The following is a 21,046-nucleotide window of genomic DNA, read 5'->3' as shown; positions in this document are numbered from 1 at the left end:
TGTTTATGCCAATACAAAGCCTTTTGAGACACACCGCCGTAGTTTTAATGCACCCAGGTGTAGAAAAGTGTGGGTCCTCATTACTGGTAAGAATTTGGAGAGCAGAGATAATTATTCATAGCAGAGACGATAACATGGTATGACTCAGCAATACGTTCCTACGACTCTCTGCAGTATCCTTTGGTGTTCTTCTATGGGGAAGATAGCTAATATATCAGCTAAATGGCAGTGAGAGCTCGGGAAACGAGTTGAGTGGAGGGAACAGGATTATTTAAAGGTGCTTATATAAACGTCTGTAAATATTCGTTTTGACAAAATATGTGAACTGGTGTGTAACTTTGAGTTTGAAGTTTTTGCAATCAGTGAGACATGGCTACAGGCTGATACTCACTCTCACAGCTACAAAATACTGAGTTACACGATGCTGAGAAACGAATGTGGTTGTAGCAGACAAGTCAAAACTGCTTGCTATGCTAATGGTGGAGGTGTTGCTATTTACTTGAAAGAAAGTTTGGTTATGAATGGTGTTTTTGAGCTCAAATTGTGGACTCTTGTATCGAAACACTTTGTCTTGTCTTCAATGGAAAGGGAGCAATGGAAAATTGGTTTGTGTGCAGTCTATAGGTCAGCAGAAGTGTGGTACTCATTACTGTCGGTTCTTTTTCATTTCCTTTTTGTTGACATGGCTGTTGAAATTAACACTGTTATCTGTATTGAAGACATTAATATTGATCTGTTGTCAGAAACATGCGACGGAGCTAAATATCTACGCCGACTCTTGAGAGAATTGAGCGCAATACAATTGCTGAATGAGCTAACAAGAGTAGCCACCTCAGCCACCTTGTTAGACCACATTATTGTGAACAGGTCAATTAAGGTCGAGAGGAACAGCGCTATTGATGCATCTTGTGTTAGAGCTGTTTCTTGAGGCGCTTTGGATGTTCCATCTTTAGGTGCTCTGGCAGGTTATTGAAAAAGAGGGCACTGAGTTGGGGTGGATATTAGAGACCACAAGCTAGGTTATTGAAAAAGAGGGCACTGAGTTGGGGTGGATATTAGAGACCACAAGCTTAGCTTATCTACTGTCACTTAGTTTGTAAAAAAGATTTAAAAAAGCCAAAAATCGTTACATACAGAGATTTTAAATATTTTAATGCTACAGAAGCTGTCACAGAAATAAGTTGAATTATTGATTGAAATAAAATCCTAAATATGAGAAATATCAGTTATATTGAGAGGTATTTATTACATCAAATGTATCAGAAATCAGACATACAAACTCCATGGAAAATGATTGATGAAGATAAAAATGGAAAATAAGCTCCAAATCAATATCAGAATAAAACAAATAAATTAAGTATAATAATATATCAAAGAAAGAATTTTTCACAGATAATTTGAAAAGAAATACAAATTTTAGAGATCTGTGGATATGCCTGAAACATGTGATGTAGTTGAGAGTGAAGAAAATAAACGTACACCTCATAAAATTGAAGCAAATGAAATCAATAAATATTAATTTGGGGAATGAAGCTTAAGCAAATAATGAAGTGATTAATTATTTTAAACAAAGACAAAGACTGGTCCTAGAGAACAATAATTATAATTAACTTTTGTCCCAGAAAGTGATTTGTAGGAAATTCAGCAATGAATCAATCTTCAGCAATTGTAAATGATGGCCTCTCTACACAAATTGTAAAAGGTGTGAGTCAGTACACATTAACAGCCATTACCGATATTATTAACAAATCACTAGAAAATGGAGAGTTTCCTCAACTCTGGAATATAAATATAATCAATTCTCTACTGAAGACAAATTGCCCCTAAAAGTCTTCACCGTTTGAGACCCATCCCGCTACTTTCTGCCATTTCCAAGATTCTTGAGTAGCTAGTAATTCCCCAAATTGTAGGCTTCATGCATGCTAGGAATATATGACCCATGACTCAATCAGGCTTTAGAAAGGGACACAACATATTCACTGATTTGGTAAACCTTTGTGGAGATTTGTTTGAAGCTAAAGGAAAGGAGAGTATTTTTTTCTCTTACGACAAGAAGCTGCTTCAGGAGTGACAAAATATTGTGGATGGGTAAGGTTATAGATAGAGGCTGCCTCCTGTCATGAGGAAGGGTTTTGACCATTAATCACAGTCATGTTTCCATGGAAGAAAGAGAACCCAGCTTTGTACTAGCCTCTCCAGTGAAAGCAGACAGGGGGTGACTCGCCCGTATGTGAAAGCTAGCAGCAGCCCTTAACTCTTAGAGAGCCCCACCAACTTCAACAGTCATCTCCCGCTGTAGACTAGACCTATCAATCTACCCTTGCACCTTAATTTCTCAATGTTTGCGGTTAGTGCTACTCCTGGACATCCATTAGGTTGCCCAGATTTAAGTGACACATCAGTTTTTGTTGTACCCAGTGTAGGTTCAACTGGAAGGTATAAGCCAGCTAGGAGTGAACCCTCCTGGGGAAACTGAGTATGCTGGTGATGCTCAGGCCTTTGATTACCCATGATATGCCATTGGGAAAAAATGTATTATTATGAATTTGGTGGTAAAAAGGAAATTAAGTGGACAATATCATATCTGAAGGACCGTGACCAGGTCTCAAAAGTAAGGTGTGGGGTGCTGTATGGTATGTAGCTGCCTTGGACCTATTTTGTTCACATCTGACTTTCCTAGATGTGTGCAGCATTACAAACCTCATATTATTGGGTTAAAACTGCACTTGTCTTATTAGTCAAAGCTAGCAGTGGATGTCATTTTTAAAATCGACACTGACTTTAACAATATTTCAAAATGGTCAGCCAGTAATGGGCTGAAATTTAACAAAGTCAAGTGCACTGTCCTTCATCTAGCACCTCAAAACCTGATGGAGGCCTTTACCATGAGTAATATTGAGGTTAAGCTCGGTGATGAGAGATTTTTCATTCATGCCAGAGTAAAGACACTCAGAGTCATCTTAGACAAGGACTTTTCTTTCTCTGACCATGTTACTCACGGAATCCAGCATGCTATGGGAAGACTGAGGGTTCAGAAATGTGTTACCAGAGTCAGCAAAACTGCAGTTAGTTCTTAGTCATTAGTCCTAGGGGTAATTTATTATTGCTATCCTGCATATAGAAATTACATTTCTAGGTAGCACATTCAAAGAATTCAACGTTTCCTAAATACAACTGTCGCTTTGTCTTTTCATTGTGGAAATGTGATCACGTGTCCCTCTATAAAGATGGTCGAAATGTTCCCAATGGATACGAATTGCAGGATTCTGACCAGCTGCATGACTCACAAAATACTGGTGTGCCAGGAACCACAGTACTTATGTGAAATGTTGGGATGAGGTTTCACAACAAGGCACCCATAATGACTGTGAGCTCTACTTTCCGCACGTAAGACTTGAAGCTGGCAGTAAAGGCTTCTCCTACTTTGGGTCAATCGTGTACAATGGTCTCCCTCGGTGACTCAAAATGTTGTCCCAAAAAATTGTTAAGCTTAGGTTAAGGAGTATAATATTATTTAGCACAGTGAGTAACAATATTATTATATTTAATTGAGCAGGTTGTTTGAAACTCAGATGTAACTGAGAAACACTGGCAATAAAAGGCATTTTTATTTATTTATCATCAGTATTCTTAGATGTGACCTAAAGACTTTTTTGTTAGATATGTATGCGAAAATCAAGAATTAAGTTAGGACAGAATGAGCAGTCTTACTTTACCAGATTGGAAGATATTCTTGTTCTTTTTTGTAGAATGTGTCCTTTTTTAACGTCTCTGTGATGAAGCAAAGCAATATCCTGGTCTGGTAAAGGTAAACCTGCTTTTTCTATCCTATCTAAATTCTTTAGTTTATATTTATTTATTATTTATTATTATTCTTAGATTTACATTAAGGAATCCAGAATAAATTATTCTAATTTTAATTTGTATGTAATTTTTTTACTACTCATTTATGTTCTATGGGCAGTGTATGAATTCAAACCGTAATCCTGTATGATTTTTTTCTATTCCCAATAAAGCAAACATTCTTCTTTCCATTTTTACAGGTATTTTATATTGAAGAAAATGTACAAGCCGTAGTGGCACAAGTAATAATATTCCAAAGAGAATGTGGAGAAGAGTTTGATCCAGTTGAAGACAAAGACAAAGTGAACATGATTGTGAATGCAAGGATAGCATGTTTCCGAGTAGTATTTCTAAACTTCATGGTCATGTCCTTATTGGTAAGTTGTACCAATTTAATGGGATACTTTTTATTTGTTGGTATCTGATTTAAATAAAAGTCATTATTAACATATTATTGGTAGAAATAGATATTAATACGTTTTATCTTATTTTAGTTAACAATCAATCTATTGACTGTACACCAATCACTTATTGTATATAAATCATTTTGGAAGCAAAACGTGGGGACATAAAAATTTAAACTTATTACTATTAATCTTATTATCATACAAAAAAAGGATATCCAAATATAATTTTAACGATGATTCATTTATGTATATTATAAACATTATATCCTCAGGAACTCTTCCATGCGCTGTACCATGTTTTAAGTACCATTTATTTGATAGTATTCATTTTATTTCTACTGCATGTTTACTATTAAAAATAAAAGAAGCTAGCCACTTGAGCAATGTACCTCCTTCTCCATACACTTGAAGTTTTTTAACCAATGTATAAATCAACAAGATCAAATGTTTTAGACAAGTCAGTATGAACTCCCATTGTGTGATTTTTATCTTCAATGCTGCTGGAAATTGACTTTACATGTTCAATAAATTGGTTTTTTGACTAACCCATCAGTTTATTCCTTATATGGGCCTCAAAGGTTTTTTTATAGACAGCTCAATAAGGAAATTGGATCATAACTTGTAATATCTGTCCTGTCACTTGACTTTTAAAAAGGAACAAATATTGCCATTTTTAATGAAACATGAAAAATGATTATTATATTATATAAACTATAACATCTATGATATCTTCAATGGTACTTGTATATTTTGTAGTTTTGATCTATATATCACACAGATAAATTTATATTTAATTATATTGACAAACCACTTTGTGTCGTTTCCATGTTTGAAATAGTTGTTTTTATTACCTCATCTTTGAAATATAGTTTCTTTATATAATGTAAAACTAAAATATACTTTTTAACTATTTTGAGTTTGGTCTAAATTCCTATACCCTTATTCCTATGATCATACAAAGTAGATTTTCCAGATCAGCATTATTTCCCAACTCAGTTTAAATGAGTATTGTGCACAATTTTACGAGAATAAATTACATTTTTTTACCAGGAACTGTGTGTGGTTGAAGGAGGTTTAATGTTATTTATTTATCGAACCTACACCTAAAGTAATGTTAATTAATACAGGATTTCCTGAACAAGTTTTCTGCAGCTCAGGCGGCTATTATAGAGGCATCTGCTGCAGCTGCAGAGGCAGCTAAAGCCAATGTGCAACTGGCTTATGATGCAGCATTCCGAATGCTTCTAAACATTGAACTGAAGGTGAGTGATATATGTTTTAGTATTTCTATATAATGTAATATGAATTAAATTAAATTTTATAATGTAACTGTTTGATTCAATGTATTCAGATTGTTACTCTGTAGGTAGACAATTATTGCAATTAAGGTGTGCTAGTACTAACATGAATATCATTTAAGACATACATGAGATTTTAGTTTAACATAGTTTAGAATTAAACATTTCAGACCTTAATTTTAATTATTATTTATAAAACTTATTTCTATTGTCTTAAATTTCACTTTTTTGAAGTTAAAAAGGTTACTCTTTGTAATCCCAACCAATAATTTTGGCATTCATCCATATACAGGTGGTGTACAAGAGAATTCTAAATGTGAAAAACACACTGTATGCTTAGGAAAATGTAAAACTGGAAAATAACTTACCATCTGAATTGTTTATGGCCAAAACACTAAACACGGTTGAAACTGCACTTAAATTTGTCTTAATTTCACAAACAAGAACAAAATCAAATAAAAAAATACAAATCTGTAAAGATAAAATATTGTATATCAAATTAGGATTTGGGAAACTATCAAGTTTAAAATTTAGGTTATCTATGGATGAGAGATATGATTTGAGATTGTTAAAGTGATAAATGGTGCTTGTTAGTATTATTAGGATTTATGTTTTATAACATGTGATACTCGATGGCTCCAAACGTTTCGAAAGAGAGACCACACAGTGAATTAAATGAGATAGTAAATTATTATGGGGATCCAATGTGAAGGAAAATGTTTTCCAAAGATGAACTCAGGTTAATGGATTGAACATGTCTGAACATGTACTAATTGTTGTTTTTTTTTGTGTTGCTTCTTGATGACAACACAAGTGTGCAAAAACCGGTTGTCCTTGACAACTCCTGGGGGGTTCTGACTGAAAGGTATACAGAGTTTTAAATTAGATAAGAGTTTAATTTCACATCTGCCAAGTAACAAAGAAGTGCCTGGGTGGGATCGACCCAGGTTTGTAGGAGTTAATTATTTGTACTGCATAGGTAAAATAATATATAACATTAATTCTACAACAACGCATGCAAACAGTTTAGCACAGTTTTAGGTGTCAAGAATAATTTCTCTTTTGTCGCTTGTAAATGTTACAAAAGCGTACAAAGTGAACCATAACTATCACATTACATCTGATGCTTTGGTTTAACGTCTGTTGACTGAAGTTGGCTCTCCACAATGAGGCCAAAATATTTCAAGAAGTTAATGGTGTAACCAATATAAGATAAGAATAAGAATAAGAATAAATTTATTTTCTCAGGATAAACATAAATATATACAGTAGTTACAGAGCGTGAAAAAAAAAAACAAAACAAAACAAAAACTCTCCCAGGTCTGACCTTAATGAAGAAAAAAAATATCAAATTATACAAACTAAAAAAAACCTTTGTCCAAATTGTTAAGTCTTAACTACCTATGTACATTACAGCAACTACAATATGAATGTTAATTAAAGTATACATCAGATAAAAGCTAACAAAATACACAACTAGAGGAAGAAAAACTAATAACATTTTTAATATGTACATATTAAAACAATATTTTAAATCCTGAGAAAATTTAGGGCCTCCAAGGCAAGCCTGTTTAGAGGACACCGTGTAATTATATTATTAAAAACTAAAAAAAATAAAAAGTTCAGACAGTTAAATTTAAAAAGAAAAAAGTCCCTATAAGCTATTTTATTGAAATTTTGTAATCATGTGTAAGATAATACATGCTACTGGAATCTATTTCAGGGTAAATTTTGTGGACCATGCTTGGAAAATTAATGAAAATTTAATTCATTTATTCCTGAACCTCAATTAAAACCTCAATGTCGCAGAAAGAAAACAACCATTGTTTTAATGTCTTCAAAAAACAGAATTTTGACTTTTTAAATTTTATTTCATTAGGAATTTTGTTAAATATTCTTGGGGCTAAAAAAAAGTAAGTTTTAGTAAAAAATGTTTTTTGTGGTTTAGGTGTTCTAAAGTTATTTTGCATTGCGAAGTTTAAACCTATACTCATTAATGTCAACATCCGGTAGGTTTCCACTCTTATCATAGAACAACTTTAAAGTTTTGTACACAAACATAAATCTTAGAGGTAAAAATATTAAGGCTGACAAATAGAGGGAATGAGGTTTCAGTTTTAGGTTTGTTTACTATAATTCTAATAAAATGTTTTTGAAGTTTCAAAATAGGCTGTAGCTTTGTCTTGTAAGTGCCTCCCCAACACGAAATACCATAGTCTAAACCGACTGTTTACCAATAAAAAATAAAAAGACGTAATATCTCTTTGTCACAAAAATTCCTCAGAAAATAAAAAACTCGTAAATAATTTTTTAATTTAGATTTCAATACTAATATGTGGTTATTCCAGTTTAATTCTCTGTCTAACACTACGCCTAGATATTTAACTTCACTTGCTTCTGCAAACGGTTTACAAGATAAATTGCAAATAGAATTATTGCAAAGACAATTAAAACATTTATAAAATTAATTGCACCGGCGTCAAAAGACACTTGACCTCTTAAACTAAAATTAATATAACTTGTCTTCTCAGGCTAAGAACCATTCTGTTTTTACAAAACCACCACTTTAGCGCTTTGAGATCAACATTCATAGCAAGCTCTATATCACCCCAGCTGGAGCTGGGAATAACACAAAAGCAGTGTCGTCAGCAAAAACAAGTTATACTACCCTGAAGACTAGCATTACAAAGATCATTGATGTAAATTAAGAAAAGAGTAGGGCCTAAAAACTGATCCTTGAGGTACACCACACTTAATTTCACCCATTGCACTGAAAACTCCATTAATTTTTACACACTGTCTTCTAGATTTTAAATAATCTTGAAACCAATTTAAAACAACTCCCTTATCCCACAGTCAAACATTTTTCCCAATAATATTCCGTGATCAACAGTGTCAAAGGCTTTTTTTATGTCCAAAAACAGCCCACTAACATGTTTGTTTTGGTCAAGTCCCTCAGATATCAATCCAATGAAAATTTAAAAGTGTAGTTTCGGTGCTCACGCCCTCTCTGAACCCATACTGATTGCGACTAAAAAACTCCGTCAAAGTGAGGAAATTAATCAATTTTCGCTTCATAATTTTCTCTAAGACCTTAGATATGGTAGAAAACCAAAGAGATAGGGCGGAAGTTGCTACAAATTGTTGAGGGGCCTTTCTTGTGAATCGGAATAACAACTGCTGACTTCAATTTTTCCGGAAAAACTCCTGTTTGAAAAACTTAAATTTACTATAAATAAAAGAACATAACAAATTTTAGGAAATGTGTGTTTAATTAAAGTTGAACTAAATTCCGTCTAATCCGGGAGACTTGCCATTCTTTAATGAGTTGACAGCGTCTTGCAGGTCCTGTAAGAGTACAGGTTCCAGAAACATAGAACGCATAGAACGCATTTCGTAATTCTTAGGGAATGACCCGGCATAAGGCAAAAATTCACAATTTTGTCGGTTCTTCAATACTGTCGGCTAAGCTATCAACAACCGTTAGGAAATAGTTGTTGAATTTATCAGCTATTATTTTAGGATCTCTAGTAATTTCATTTTGTCCTATTTCCAATGAATAATCCATTTGTTTACTTTTTTTGACCAGTTTATTTCATTTAAAATATTCCAAGTTTTGTTTTGGGTTACCTTTGCTTTTTTTCAAACAGATTTTTATAATAAGCATTTTTTAGATCTTTTATGTCTTTGTTCAGTTTATTTCGAAAGCGAATGAAAAAAATATTAAACCTGTCACCTTGTTGGTTTCTGTGCTTTTTAAATCTCTTAAACAGTTTATTTCTAAATATGATACGCTTACAGATTCCATCGTTGATCCAAGGTTTCAACTTAACACATTTATTTCTTAGTTCAATTTCAGCTTTACTTGCACTAATCGCAAACTTGCAACAAATCATAAAACTTATCAAAAGCATCAGACGCGTTTTCCGTTCCATACACTTGTGCCCAGTCAGTTTGGTCGAGAACATCGTTAAGATATTTATAGTTGATGCGGTATTGTTTACTTGTGCTATCAGCTGTTCGAGGGACCGGGTGAGGAGGGGTGCCCCCCCTCAACCCACCCCCACACGGCTTTCAGTCAGCGAGTGGTCGGTTATGTGAGCATGCTCTACCGCAGCACTGATCATTGTCTTTGTCTTTGCAGGCAAGTTTAACATAAACATGATCAATGCATGTCTCAGAACGCTCTGCAATTCTTGTAGGTCATTGATCATCGACTCAAATCCATGACTAGCCATCAACATTTCGTAATCGTCTACTGCACTACTATTGATTAGTAAATTAATGTTCATGTCACCAATTATACAAGCACTTCTTTTTAATTTTAGTTCATTTTCTAAAAATGTTTGTAGCTCAGATAAAAACGCAGGAATAGAATAATGTTTGCAACCTGTATATAGCCATAAAAAACCATTCATATGAATCAATTTTAACGGAGAACGATAAAACATCTGCTGTTTGAAAATAATTAGTAGTTGAAATAAAATTTACACTTTTAACAAACGAGTCATGAACATAGACAGCGACTCCACCAGCTCTATATTTATTATTACATTTTTAAAAATAGCGTATAGCCATTAATTTGGTACAGATTCGCTTCGGAATCTTTAATCCATATCTCGGAAAGGAATATAAAAATCGGGTCGTCTTTTATAAGAAGATAGGTGGTACTAGCAGGCTATCAAAGTTATGCCTCATGCTGCGAATATTTTGATGAATAACCATAAAAGTTCTATCGAAACAATTTATCTCTTCAAAACTTCATATCTTGACACAGTGTGAACCGGAAAACTTTTATATGGTATTTATGACACCAGTCGTATACGTCTAAAAATTGAGAAAGGAATCATATTGGTTTGAAGATAAATAAAACAACTTTTTTAATGGTTGGAAGAAAGAGGATGTTTTGACACTGTGTTCTAAAAGAAAAAAGTTTATTAAAGTTTAACTATAAAAGACTATTATAGCAAGTTAGTATATGCTTCAATATTTTTGACAAGTCAGGTAGTATAAAAAATTAAACATTTACTGTGTTATAGCTCGCACCTCAAACAATTATAACCTGAAATTCCAGTAAAAAGATATTTCTTTGTGCTAAAATCTATTTACAGACATATTAACATTATTTACTAAACTGAAATATCAACACTACATAACTATATAGAATTATAAAATACTCCAAAAATACAAAAAATATTACAATACAAGTCTACCTGATGTAAAGATTAACATATAAGCATTTTGTTGCAATTGCATGGCAACTGATTTTCAACCGTAGATGACATTGTGACGTGTACAAAGAGCAACACTATATTAAACATTAGCTTTAAATATAAATTTCCAATATTTCCTCAATTATATGTTTATATTTTGCACCAAAAAATACAAAAGTGGGTGCATGTTCCCTCACCATTGATTACCAAAATAAAGCAGTCTTCAGTAGTTGAATATCTGTTGATTGAGAAATATTGTTATTTAAAAACTCACTGAGAACACTTTAACCTTAAAACTATGCCTCTCTGAGGAGATAAGAATGCATTCTAAATGCATCAAAAGAAGTTTTAGATAATTGAGTTTCAGAGCTTCCAATTTATATGAAGCAGAGTTTATGCTTTATTCTTATCAATAATTTTTACTAGTTATAAGAAAAATGCTACTAAATATTGTACATGTTTTGCAGGCCCCCATTATAGTGATTCCAGCAAACTCTAGAAGCGGTGAAGCAATAGTGTTGGACCTTGGTGACATGAAAATAAAAAACCATTTGTCTGATCACATTGTTACTGTGGAGAATGAAGATGTGACTGTTCTTATGGACAATCTGAATTTGGCTCTTGAGAATCTTACTATGTCAAGGTATGCAAGGCAACTGAAAAATTATATTTGTCAGTAATAGTGATTTTTGATTAATACACAGTTATTTTATCTTGGTTTTAAATATTTTTGAAGATATTTGTTGCAGTAATAGTTCAAAACTAATACTGACACCAAATATTGAAAAATATTCACGTTTAAATAAATTGGTCAGTATGGGAGGAAGTTTAATTTTATAGAAAGTTTTAATTAACATGTACATTCCATAAATAATAAATACCCGTTAAATAAATTCGTTTAAAATTAGTCATTAGAAAAATGTGACTAATACAGGGTATAAGTCGTAATAAAAAGTCAGTATATGTTTGAAAAGTCTGAATGTAAACAAAACATTGTAAACATAGCAGACAAGGTCAGAGCAGAAGACGCAAAGGGTCAGAGATAAAGTCAGGTGGCCAACAGGCAACAGCTGGTTTGACCTTGACCTGTCACTACAGGTGGTTTGATGTGACAGTTGGTTCTGCTTGGTTAAGAATGGTCTGCCTGTTACTGTAGGAGTCAAAGCAGCATACAACTTCCTGTCAGTGTTATATTCAGTCAAATCAATATTGCATCAGCAAGTACAAAAATACCTTAAATAATATACCCAGTTCAAGTGATGAGTGTTCCAGTCAGTTTTATGTTGTAAATAGTCACAATAAATATCAAAATCACAGGCACACTTCCACTAACAAAAACATGTGCTTTTATCTTCTGTGGGGTAAGTTACTTATATATTAATTTCATTCTCAAAATAGTTTATAAAATGAAGTTCTCTCTATGTACTGGAACTTGAAGACAAGTTGAAAGGCTGTGAAGAGAAAATTGAATCAATGAAAACACTGTTTCATGATAGAGAAAAGGAGCTTTCAAAAGAAATAACATTGTTGAAGCAGAAATTAAAAAGGGAAAAAATAGCAAATGAAAATATTATTTTACATGCTGAGGAGGAGATCAGTAACAGTTTAAAACAGGACTGTTTGCAATCTGGAAATTGTATGAGGTGTGTGATTTATAAGGAAGAGACTAAAAAAATGCTTGAAACAATACAAACACTGGAAAGTATAATTAAAATCTTACAAAGGGAAAGTTCTGATCAGCAAAAACAGTATGATCCTTTGAGTCCGGAGAAATTCACCTGTCTTAATTGCTTTCCCCCTCTTAACAATATCAATAATAAACAAAAACCTCCTTCTGTTGATAATAAATGGCAGGAAGTTTCCAAAAGCTCTTGTCGGAGGAAACAGCGATCATTTGGAGTAATTAAGAATGTAGCGGATTCGGACTTCACTTCAGAGAATTCTTTTGCAGTGCTCCAGAATGACTCTGAATCAGAAAAGTCTGATTACAATGAATGCACTATCACATCCAACACTATCAGTACTCCATACGAACGTCCACAGTCTCTTACCCGGCAAAAAACTTACAAAAAAGTCTCGTCTGCTCATCAAGAACGAAGAGGTCATATTAATATAAGAAAGAATAACGGAACTAAACAAAAACTGCTTTTATGCGCCGATAGCCATGGCCGTGATTTAACATTTCACTTAAATAAACATCAGCAGCAACTTAAAAAACACACTAAGTCATTGGAAGCTGTCGGTTTTATTAGGCCTGGAGGTTTAGCCGAGCAGATTTTGAACTTTGACAACATTGATGGTGAAGAGCTGGGTCCTGATGATGTGCTGGCCATTGCATGTGGGTCTAATGATGTTTCCCGAAATGAAGCACAAAATGCAATTAATGCAATTAAAGAAACAATTGTAAAATATAATAATTCTAGAGTAGTCTTAATGGACTTACCCTTTAGGCACGACTTACAAACTTGGTCATGTGTTAATGAAGAGGTTAGACAATTTAATAAAAAGCTAGAAACTATTAGTCAAGAGTTCCCCAATGTCTATCTGGTTAAGCTTAGTAGAGCAGACAGACACGTGCATACTCAGCATGGCATGCACTTAAATGTAAGAGGGAAGCACTGGCTTGCAGGACAAATTTGGGAGGCATTGGATGAGACCAAGAAGATAGAAGTGTCCACGACCCAGGGAACTGCTCCACAAGAAGTATGTGCCAGCAAAACTGATGAGAGGTCACCTAACTCAAACGCTGCTGATGGTATCTGTGCTACAGCCTTCACTTCAGGCTCTGAGCCACTCATGGATGGGGAAAAGGAAATGCCGGCCTCTTTGGGAAACTGTCTACTGACAGATCCAGCTGCACCACCATAGAGACAAGCCTTTATTCACAAAGTGTGAACTGTTGTAGAGGTAACCAAGGCCTTGGTTATCAGAAGTCTGGTAAAGATATGAGGGTGTCGGATAACAATAATGACATTCCTTTCAAAAGTAAAGCTAACTGTAGGAAATTTATAAGAATATTGCAGGCTAATGTACAATGCATACGTAACAAGCTACTTGAGCTTGAACATGTGGGCGAAAGTCATAAGATAGATGCAATTTGTGTTTCGGAGCACTGGATGACAGAAAATGAAATTGACTTGTTTGTGCCCAGTGGATATTTGCCTGCAAGCTTCTATTGTAGAAGAGAAAAAAAGAATGGGGGGTCGGGGATTTTCTTAAAAAGTAGTATAAAGTTTGAAGTTTTAGATTTTAGTCAGTATAATGCGGAGTTAGATATTGAGTTGTGTGGTGTCAGGCTGATTGAACAGAATATCATCCTTGTAAGTCTTTATAGGTCTCCTCAGGGCAATCTCAAAGTTTTTTTTGACAATTTTGAATTGGCAATGAAATCAATCTTTAAAAAAAACAGCCTGGTGACAGTCTGTGGTGACTTCAACATCGAAATGGCGTTGATTGATCAAAATATTTCTATCAGTTTCTCTAATTTACTCAGATCTCTAAATTTAAACTGTACTGTCAAGTCTCCAACCCATGCAAAGGCATGTATAGATAATATTCTGGTCAATTTCTCAGAGGACTTGTATAAAAATTGCAATATGGAGTATCAATTTGCCGATCATAAATCTAGCATGATTAATATTTATGTAAGACAATTGGAGAATAAGAATTCAAAAGAGAATATGGGTAGTATTAAATTTGAGTTTAGAAAACAAAATGCGGCACAAATAAATAAATTTATTATGTTTTTGAAGGAGGAAAAATGGAATGAATTGGATGAAAATATGTTATTGAACTTAGGGGTAGAACAACTTTTTAATAATTTTTTTAAGAAATATGTAGACTTGTGGCACTTTAGCTCTCCACTAATCAGTAAAAGTAAAAAGAAGAATATTAATAGTAATAGGAAAATCAACTGGTATAATGATAAATTGGCAGAAGATAGAAATGTTATGTTAAATTTTTTTAATGTTTATAAATGCCTTAGAGATAGGGGGTCAGAGCAGACACCTGTAGCCTATAACGTGTATTTAGCTTCTAAAAGAACTTACAGGTCAAATCTGACCACCGCAAAAAGGCAAGCTTATGAGCAGTATATAGAGACATCAGCTAACAGTTGTAAGGCTGCTTGGGAAATAATCAATTTGGAAAAATCTCCTGCTTCTTCCAAAGATATTTACTTAGATCCTGAACTTACTAACCAGTTTTTCCTTGATTCAGTCACTGAGCTCTCAAACAATCTGCCACAGAATAATTCTCCTTTCATGGATTTATTGGGTAATATTCCTGTTCCTCCTAACTCATTTCAGTGGAAAGAAATTAAACCAGATGATTTAGTTAAAATGGTTTCTAAACTCTCAAATTCCAAAAGTATGGACTATTACTGGTTATCTAACAATATAATCAAGAAAACCATCCATGAAATCAAAAGGCCATTGGCTATTGTCTTCAATAAATGTCTGGAGGCAGGTTTTTTCCCTGACTCTTTAAAAGTGTCAAAAGTTATTCCGATTTACAAAAAAGGTGACAAGGACAAGCCGCAAAGTTATCGTCCAGTTTCTATTGTCCCCATTTTCTCTAAAATTTTGGAAACCATCATGCACCAACAGCTTTTTTTGTATTTTGAATATTTCAATCTCCTGTCTGAATCACAATTTGGTTTTCGGCCAGGCAGGTCCACAACTTCAGCGGTGTTGGAGGTTGTTAGTCATACCCTTGTGGCCTTCGAGAGGAGGGAATCAACGGCTCTATCTCTCTTAGATTTAAGCAAAGCTTTTGATTGTGTCCCCTTTGATTCAATCATTCAAAAACTCAAATATTATGGTATTTCTGAGAGTGCTTGTCAGATTATTACCTCTTATCTATCGGATAGAAAGCAGTTTGTATCTATTAAGGGGTGTAATTCTTCAATGAAAGAGGTAACAATTGGAGTCCCACAGGGGTTTATTGGGACCTTTCTTTTTTACTGTAATAATTAATGACCTGTCAGTGAACTTAAATGTAAACTCAGTTATCTATGCGGATGACACGTCTCTTTTCTCGAGTAACCGATATCTGGACGTTCTTCAAACAGAGATTGAAAATGCTCAAACCGGAGCATTAAATTGGTTCACCTCCAACAAATTACATTGCAATCCAGAAAAAACTCAAAATCTGTTGCTGAGTTTAACATCTAAAGAAAAGCCTCATCCTGTAAAGTTGTTAGGCTTTGTTATTGATTCGAAATTGACCTGGGCTCAGCATGTAAATAATGTGTGTATAAAAATCTCGAGAGTCAGCTATTTACTATGGAAATTAAGAGCTTTAATATCAATAGAACATCTGAGGTCTTCCTATTTTGCACTGTTTCAATCACACTTATCTTATGGTCTAATTCTTTGGGGTCATTCTTCTGGTGTATCGGATATTCTCATCATACAAAAGAAAGTCGTCAGAACACTGTGTGGAGCCAGGTATCTTGAACACTGCCGACCTTTGTTCATCCAAGCTAAAATTCTTACAGTGATCAATTTGTACATCTACCATATCCTTATCTACACTAAAACTAACTTACATTTATTTTTCACTAGGCAGCATTTTCATTGCCATTTGACTAGATTCAGCCATAAGCTTGACTTGCCGCAGCATCGCCTATCAAAAACAGGCTCCTCACATCAGGTAAATTGTGTCAAATTTTTTAACAAATTACACGTTTCGGCTCATGACACTCCATTATCTAATTTTAAGCACAAATTGACCACCTGGTTACAGAATAATCCATTTTATTCTGTAGAGGAGTTTTTACAAACTGATGTTTGCCTTATCTTTTAAGCATAAGTAGCCTATTTATCTGTCTAATTGTTCATTCATGAAATGTCTTATTTATGTATCTTATTTAATAGCCTGTTTTTAATGTATAAATGTGACTGTGCCTATTTCATTGTAATGATCAATGGCAATAAAGTATTTGACTTTGACTTTGACAGACCACCTAACAGAGACAACTTTTTGAAGTTTATTGATCTCCTGGAAGATGTTTTTAGTTTTATAAAATCGTTATACTGTGACCATTAGTTTTTTGTGATGACTAGCATAGACAGTTTAAATGAAACTAGGGCAAAGAGTGTTTTTATAATATTCAAGTCGAATAACCTCCTTGTAGCATTAAAATAGCTACAAAATTTATAGAAATATGTAATACTCAACTGAATTATTTAATTACGAATTTACAAAGCACTCAGGATCAGACCATAGTTCTCTATCTTTTAAGACTCCACTAGTAATATAAATAGGAAAATGTCAAATCAAACTTAGTTTTATCAAACATCTTTTATGTCTTAAACATCTAAATCCCCTTAACAACTTAGTTTTAAGTGCAAGTGACGTGTTAAATGGATTTATCTACTGCGTAAATTGAAACTCTGCGTCATTGAAGAAATGGTAATAACCTCCTACTATGCCTTTTTCCACTCCCACTTAGTGTATGGAATTACTTTATGGGGAAATAGTTGCCATTCAAATAGAGTGTTTGTAGAGTGTTGGCAAAAAAAGCAATAAGAATTGTAAAAAAATTTAATGAAAGGGAATTTTGCCTGCAAGCTTTTAGGGACTTAAATATCATGACATTGCCCTGTTTGTATATATATTATTGTTTACTGGATGTGAAAGCAAATCTGCAAAATTATACCGTTAGAGAAACCATACACACTTATCAATCTAGAAAAAAGTACATGTTAGAGCTGCCTAGGACCAGGCTTGAAAAAACAAAAGGTAGTAATATCTATATGAAAATAAAGCTATTTAATAAATTACCAAAAGGAGGATGGATTGTAAATATATAGGTTTAAAAGAATTGTAAGCAAATGGCTTAAAGAAAAGGCATTTTACTCTGTGAATGAATATTTGGCCGTATGTGATATTAGTTCCTTAAGTTTTTATTTTATCTAGTCAAGTTTTAAGTTTTAACTGTTGTTTTATAAATTTAGATTTTAAGTTTTAACCTCCTGATTTACATATTTTAATTATTTATATTGTTACATTTTTCATTCAGTTTTAATTGTATATGTTCTTTGTGTTTCTTGTTCAATTTGTGTTTTAGATTTTTTACCATAAAATGCTTTCATTATTTCTGAAATAATTTCCTACAACCACTCTATATTTATACCAGTTGGTAGTTTTGTAAGTTCTTATGTCTTATACAACGTTCCTATTAATTTTAAAATAAGTCTCTAGTTCCAAAATTATTATTTGTTAAGTATTACTGCCCAATAGTTTGACGAAGTCTATTGTAACTTTTTATGTTGCTTAGTGACTAATAAAGACATCTTGAATCTTATATCTTATGAAGACGTTATTCTGTCTCAGGATAATCTTAAGGAGTTATATTGCAGTACAAGTTAAGTTGTGTGAGGAAAACTCAGCATGCCAGTTATAGAATGGAGTTCAAAAACAATTCTACATATCTAAAATGGATAACTAAAAAATTACTTTTAAAGAATCTTTGAACATAGTTAATCATTTAACATGTGATAAAAATGTAAATAGTGGTAATATACATTTAAATTATGTGGACGAGCTCATTACTTACTCCAATAATGTGCAAAATAATTTTAACAGATATTTTGTTTGAAAAATTTTAAGATTATCTTTACCAAGTGTGCAAGTTGAGATGTAGCCTGATTTAAATCATGTGTAAAGATATTGTCACCAAACCACTTACTTTATTTTAATTGTCAATAAATCTTTTGAGGCTGGATGTTTTCTAAATGGGATTAAAACTTCTAAGGTAGTTTCTGTATGCAAAAATAATGAGAAAGACCAGGTTTAGCAGTACAGGCCTGTAGCTGTACAATGTGGTATTTTCAAAAATCTTTGAAATAATATTTCTGAGGAGAGTAATCCCTTATTTTGAAGAAAAACAGACTGAATGGTACGGTTTACAAAAGGTAATTCCATCATCACTGCAGTATTTGATCTTTTGATAAAATATGGATATACAAGGTCTGTCCAAAAAGTATTCGACCACCGACCAGTAGGCGGCCGCGGCATAACCGACCGGCTCAAACCGGTTATTGCAGGGGAGGGGCGAGCCTCTTCCTTCCCATATTAGGCATTGAAAATGATCTGGTCTCTCAGTGAGTCACAGCGCTCTGTTCCGTACAGTACTGCCGTGTGTGTGTGTCGCATTTCAATATGACTGAACGTGTTGAGCAGCGCATTTACATTAAATTATGCCAAAAACTTGTCCATTCAGCATCAGAGACGATTACTATGATATGGAAAGTTTATGGTGACGTGTCTATGGGCAATACACAAATAAAAGAGTGGTTTAGGCGGTTTAAAAATTGCTGCATATCAGTGGAGAGTGATGACCGATCTGGCAGGCCTTCAACGACCAGAAACGCTGAAAATGTTGAACGTGTTCGTGCAGCAATTAATGAAAACCGTCGATTGACTGTCCGAGAGCTGGAAGAAGATTTAGGAATACCAAAATCATCAGTTTGTAACATTTTACACGAAGATTTAAAAATGAACCGTGTTTCGGCACGGCATTTAAGCAATGTCAAGACAATACTGACAGTTTTTTTTTACCAGAACAGCGTTGTTCATCACGAATATGCTCCAAGAGGCCAAACAGTGAATAAAGGAATATTATCTTTAGGTCCTAAGGCGGCTACGAGATGCAGTGTGAAGGAAATGACCTGAACTGTGGACAAGCCGTGACTGGATCCTGCACCACGACAACGCACTAGCTCATTCCTTAAATCGTATTCAGCGTTTTTTGGTCAAACATAACATTAACCAACTACGACAGCCTCCCTACAGTCCTGAAATAGCTCCTTGTAACTTCTGGCTATTTCCGAAATTAAAAATTCTTTTAAAAGGAAGAAGATTTAACGATGTAGAACAAATAAAACAAAATGCGACGAACGCCCTGTTAGCCATTCCGCAAAATGAATTTAAGGAGTGTTTCCGGAAGTGGGAGGAGCGTTGGAATAAGGTAGTGAGTGGCTTGTGGAGGGGAGTACTTTGAAGGGGACCAGATTGCCGTTGCCGCCAAGTAACGTCAGTTCATGTCAGACGTCACCTCGTAGTAGGTGAATAACTGTGCATCTTTTATGATATGACAAAAGCCTTTGATCTGCTTTCATATGATGTCCTTATACAGAAAATTACAGCAACAGGGAAATGAGGAAGGCTGTTGGACTGGATACACAGTTATAAAAAGAACAGAAAGCAGGTGGTAAATTTTCATTACTTGTCCTAGATGCCCTAATTCGACACTGTTGCTCAGTGATTTTACTTCCTGTTAATGTAGGCGTGCTTCAGTGCTCGAACTTGTGTTCAGTCTTTTCCTACTCTATGTGAATAACTTACATCAATATCAGAAGATAGTTGTTCGCTGATGGTGCCAGTCATTTAATACAAAGTCAAAGCAAGCAATCACTTAGATGCAGGGGTCAGCTTAGTCCAAACAAGGTGAACATGTGATATAAGGAGAATAAAATAATATTAACATTTTAACTGCCATGACAACCCATTTGAGTCAGCAATAACCATATGACATTGTTGATATTTTGCATTATAACATCTCCAGAGCGTTCGGTGTTTTATTGCATCTATTCATTCCTATAGCATCTATTGGCATTGGGAATGATATTTGGGCATTGCACATCTTAAGACTATACACAGACCAATTAAGACTGAGTTTACAGTTATTTATAAGCTTATACGAGGGGTAATTAAAAAGTTCCAGGACTTTTTATATAGTATGAGAATGAAATGTTGCATAGCGATGGGGTTAGTAACAGTGTATTCTCTGATTCAGCAGTAAGTAATATAGCTGTTGTTTCAAATCTCTCATAAAGTTACTGAAACAAAAATAAGCAAAGTTTGTTTTAGGTCAGTTTTATAGATTTTGGATGTTTCTTGTTTAATGAAAATGAATGTGAAAGAAGAGTATCATGTTTGTGTGAAACAAAACATTTTCTGAAACTTGTTTGATGTGACAAGGTGCTTTTGGTGAAGAATGTTTAAGCCGATCATGTTTTCATCAGTAGTACAAGAGGTTTAAAGATGGCCTAACATTCACAGAAGATGATGCTCGTTCCGGACGCCCTTAAACATCAATCAACGACGACAGTGTTGCTAAAGTGGACACTCTCGTACGGTCAGACTGTCGAGTATCAATCCGTGAAATGACAGAAGAATGTAACATATCATTTTGTTCATGTCAAGAAATTTTAACTGAAAAACTTCAAATGCGTTGTGTTGCGGCAAATTATGTTCCAAAACTGTTGACCCAAGA

At 34.0% G+C, this 21,046-nt stretch overlaps 1 protein-coding gene across 2 annotated transcripts in view; it reads left to right on the top strand.

The window, feature by feature from the left end:
- The window catches only part of LOC124369822 (vacuolar protein sorting-associated protein 13), a 249,003-nt gene that overhangs the window by 100,076 nt on the left and 127,881 nt on the right, over window positions 1-21,046 (top strand). For both annotated transcript variants that reach the window (XM_046827945.1, XM_046827944.1), the window contains exons 19-21: window positions 4,044-4,220; window positions 5,378-5,512; window positions 11,229-11,404. In XM_046827945.1, coding sequence (XP_046683901.1) covers window positions 4,044-4,220; window positions 5,378-5,512; window positions 11,229-11,404 — 488 coding nt within the window. The remainder of the gene's footprint in view (window positions 1-4,043; window positions 4,221-5,377; window positions 5,513-11,228; window positions 11,405-21,046) is intronic.

Source organism: Homalodisca vitripennis, chromosome X, assembly GCF_021130785.1.
Source record: "Homalodisca vitripennis isolate AUS2020 chromosome X, UT_GWSS_2.1, whole genome shotgun sequence".
Classification (NCBI taxonomy): Eukaryota; Metazoa; Arthropoda; class Insecta; order Hemiptera; family Cicadellidae; genus Homalodisca; species Homalodisca vitripennis.
This window is presented reverse-complemented; position numbering and strand designations above follow the sequence as displayed.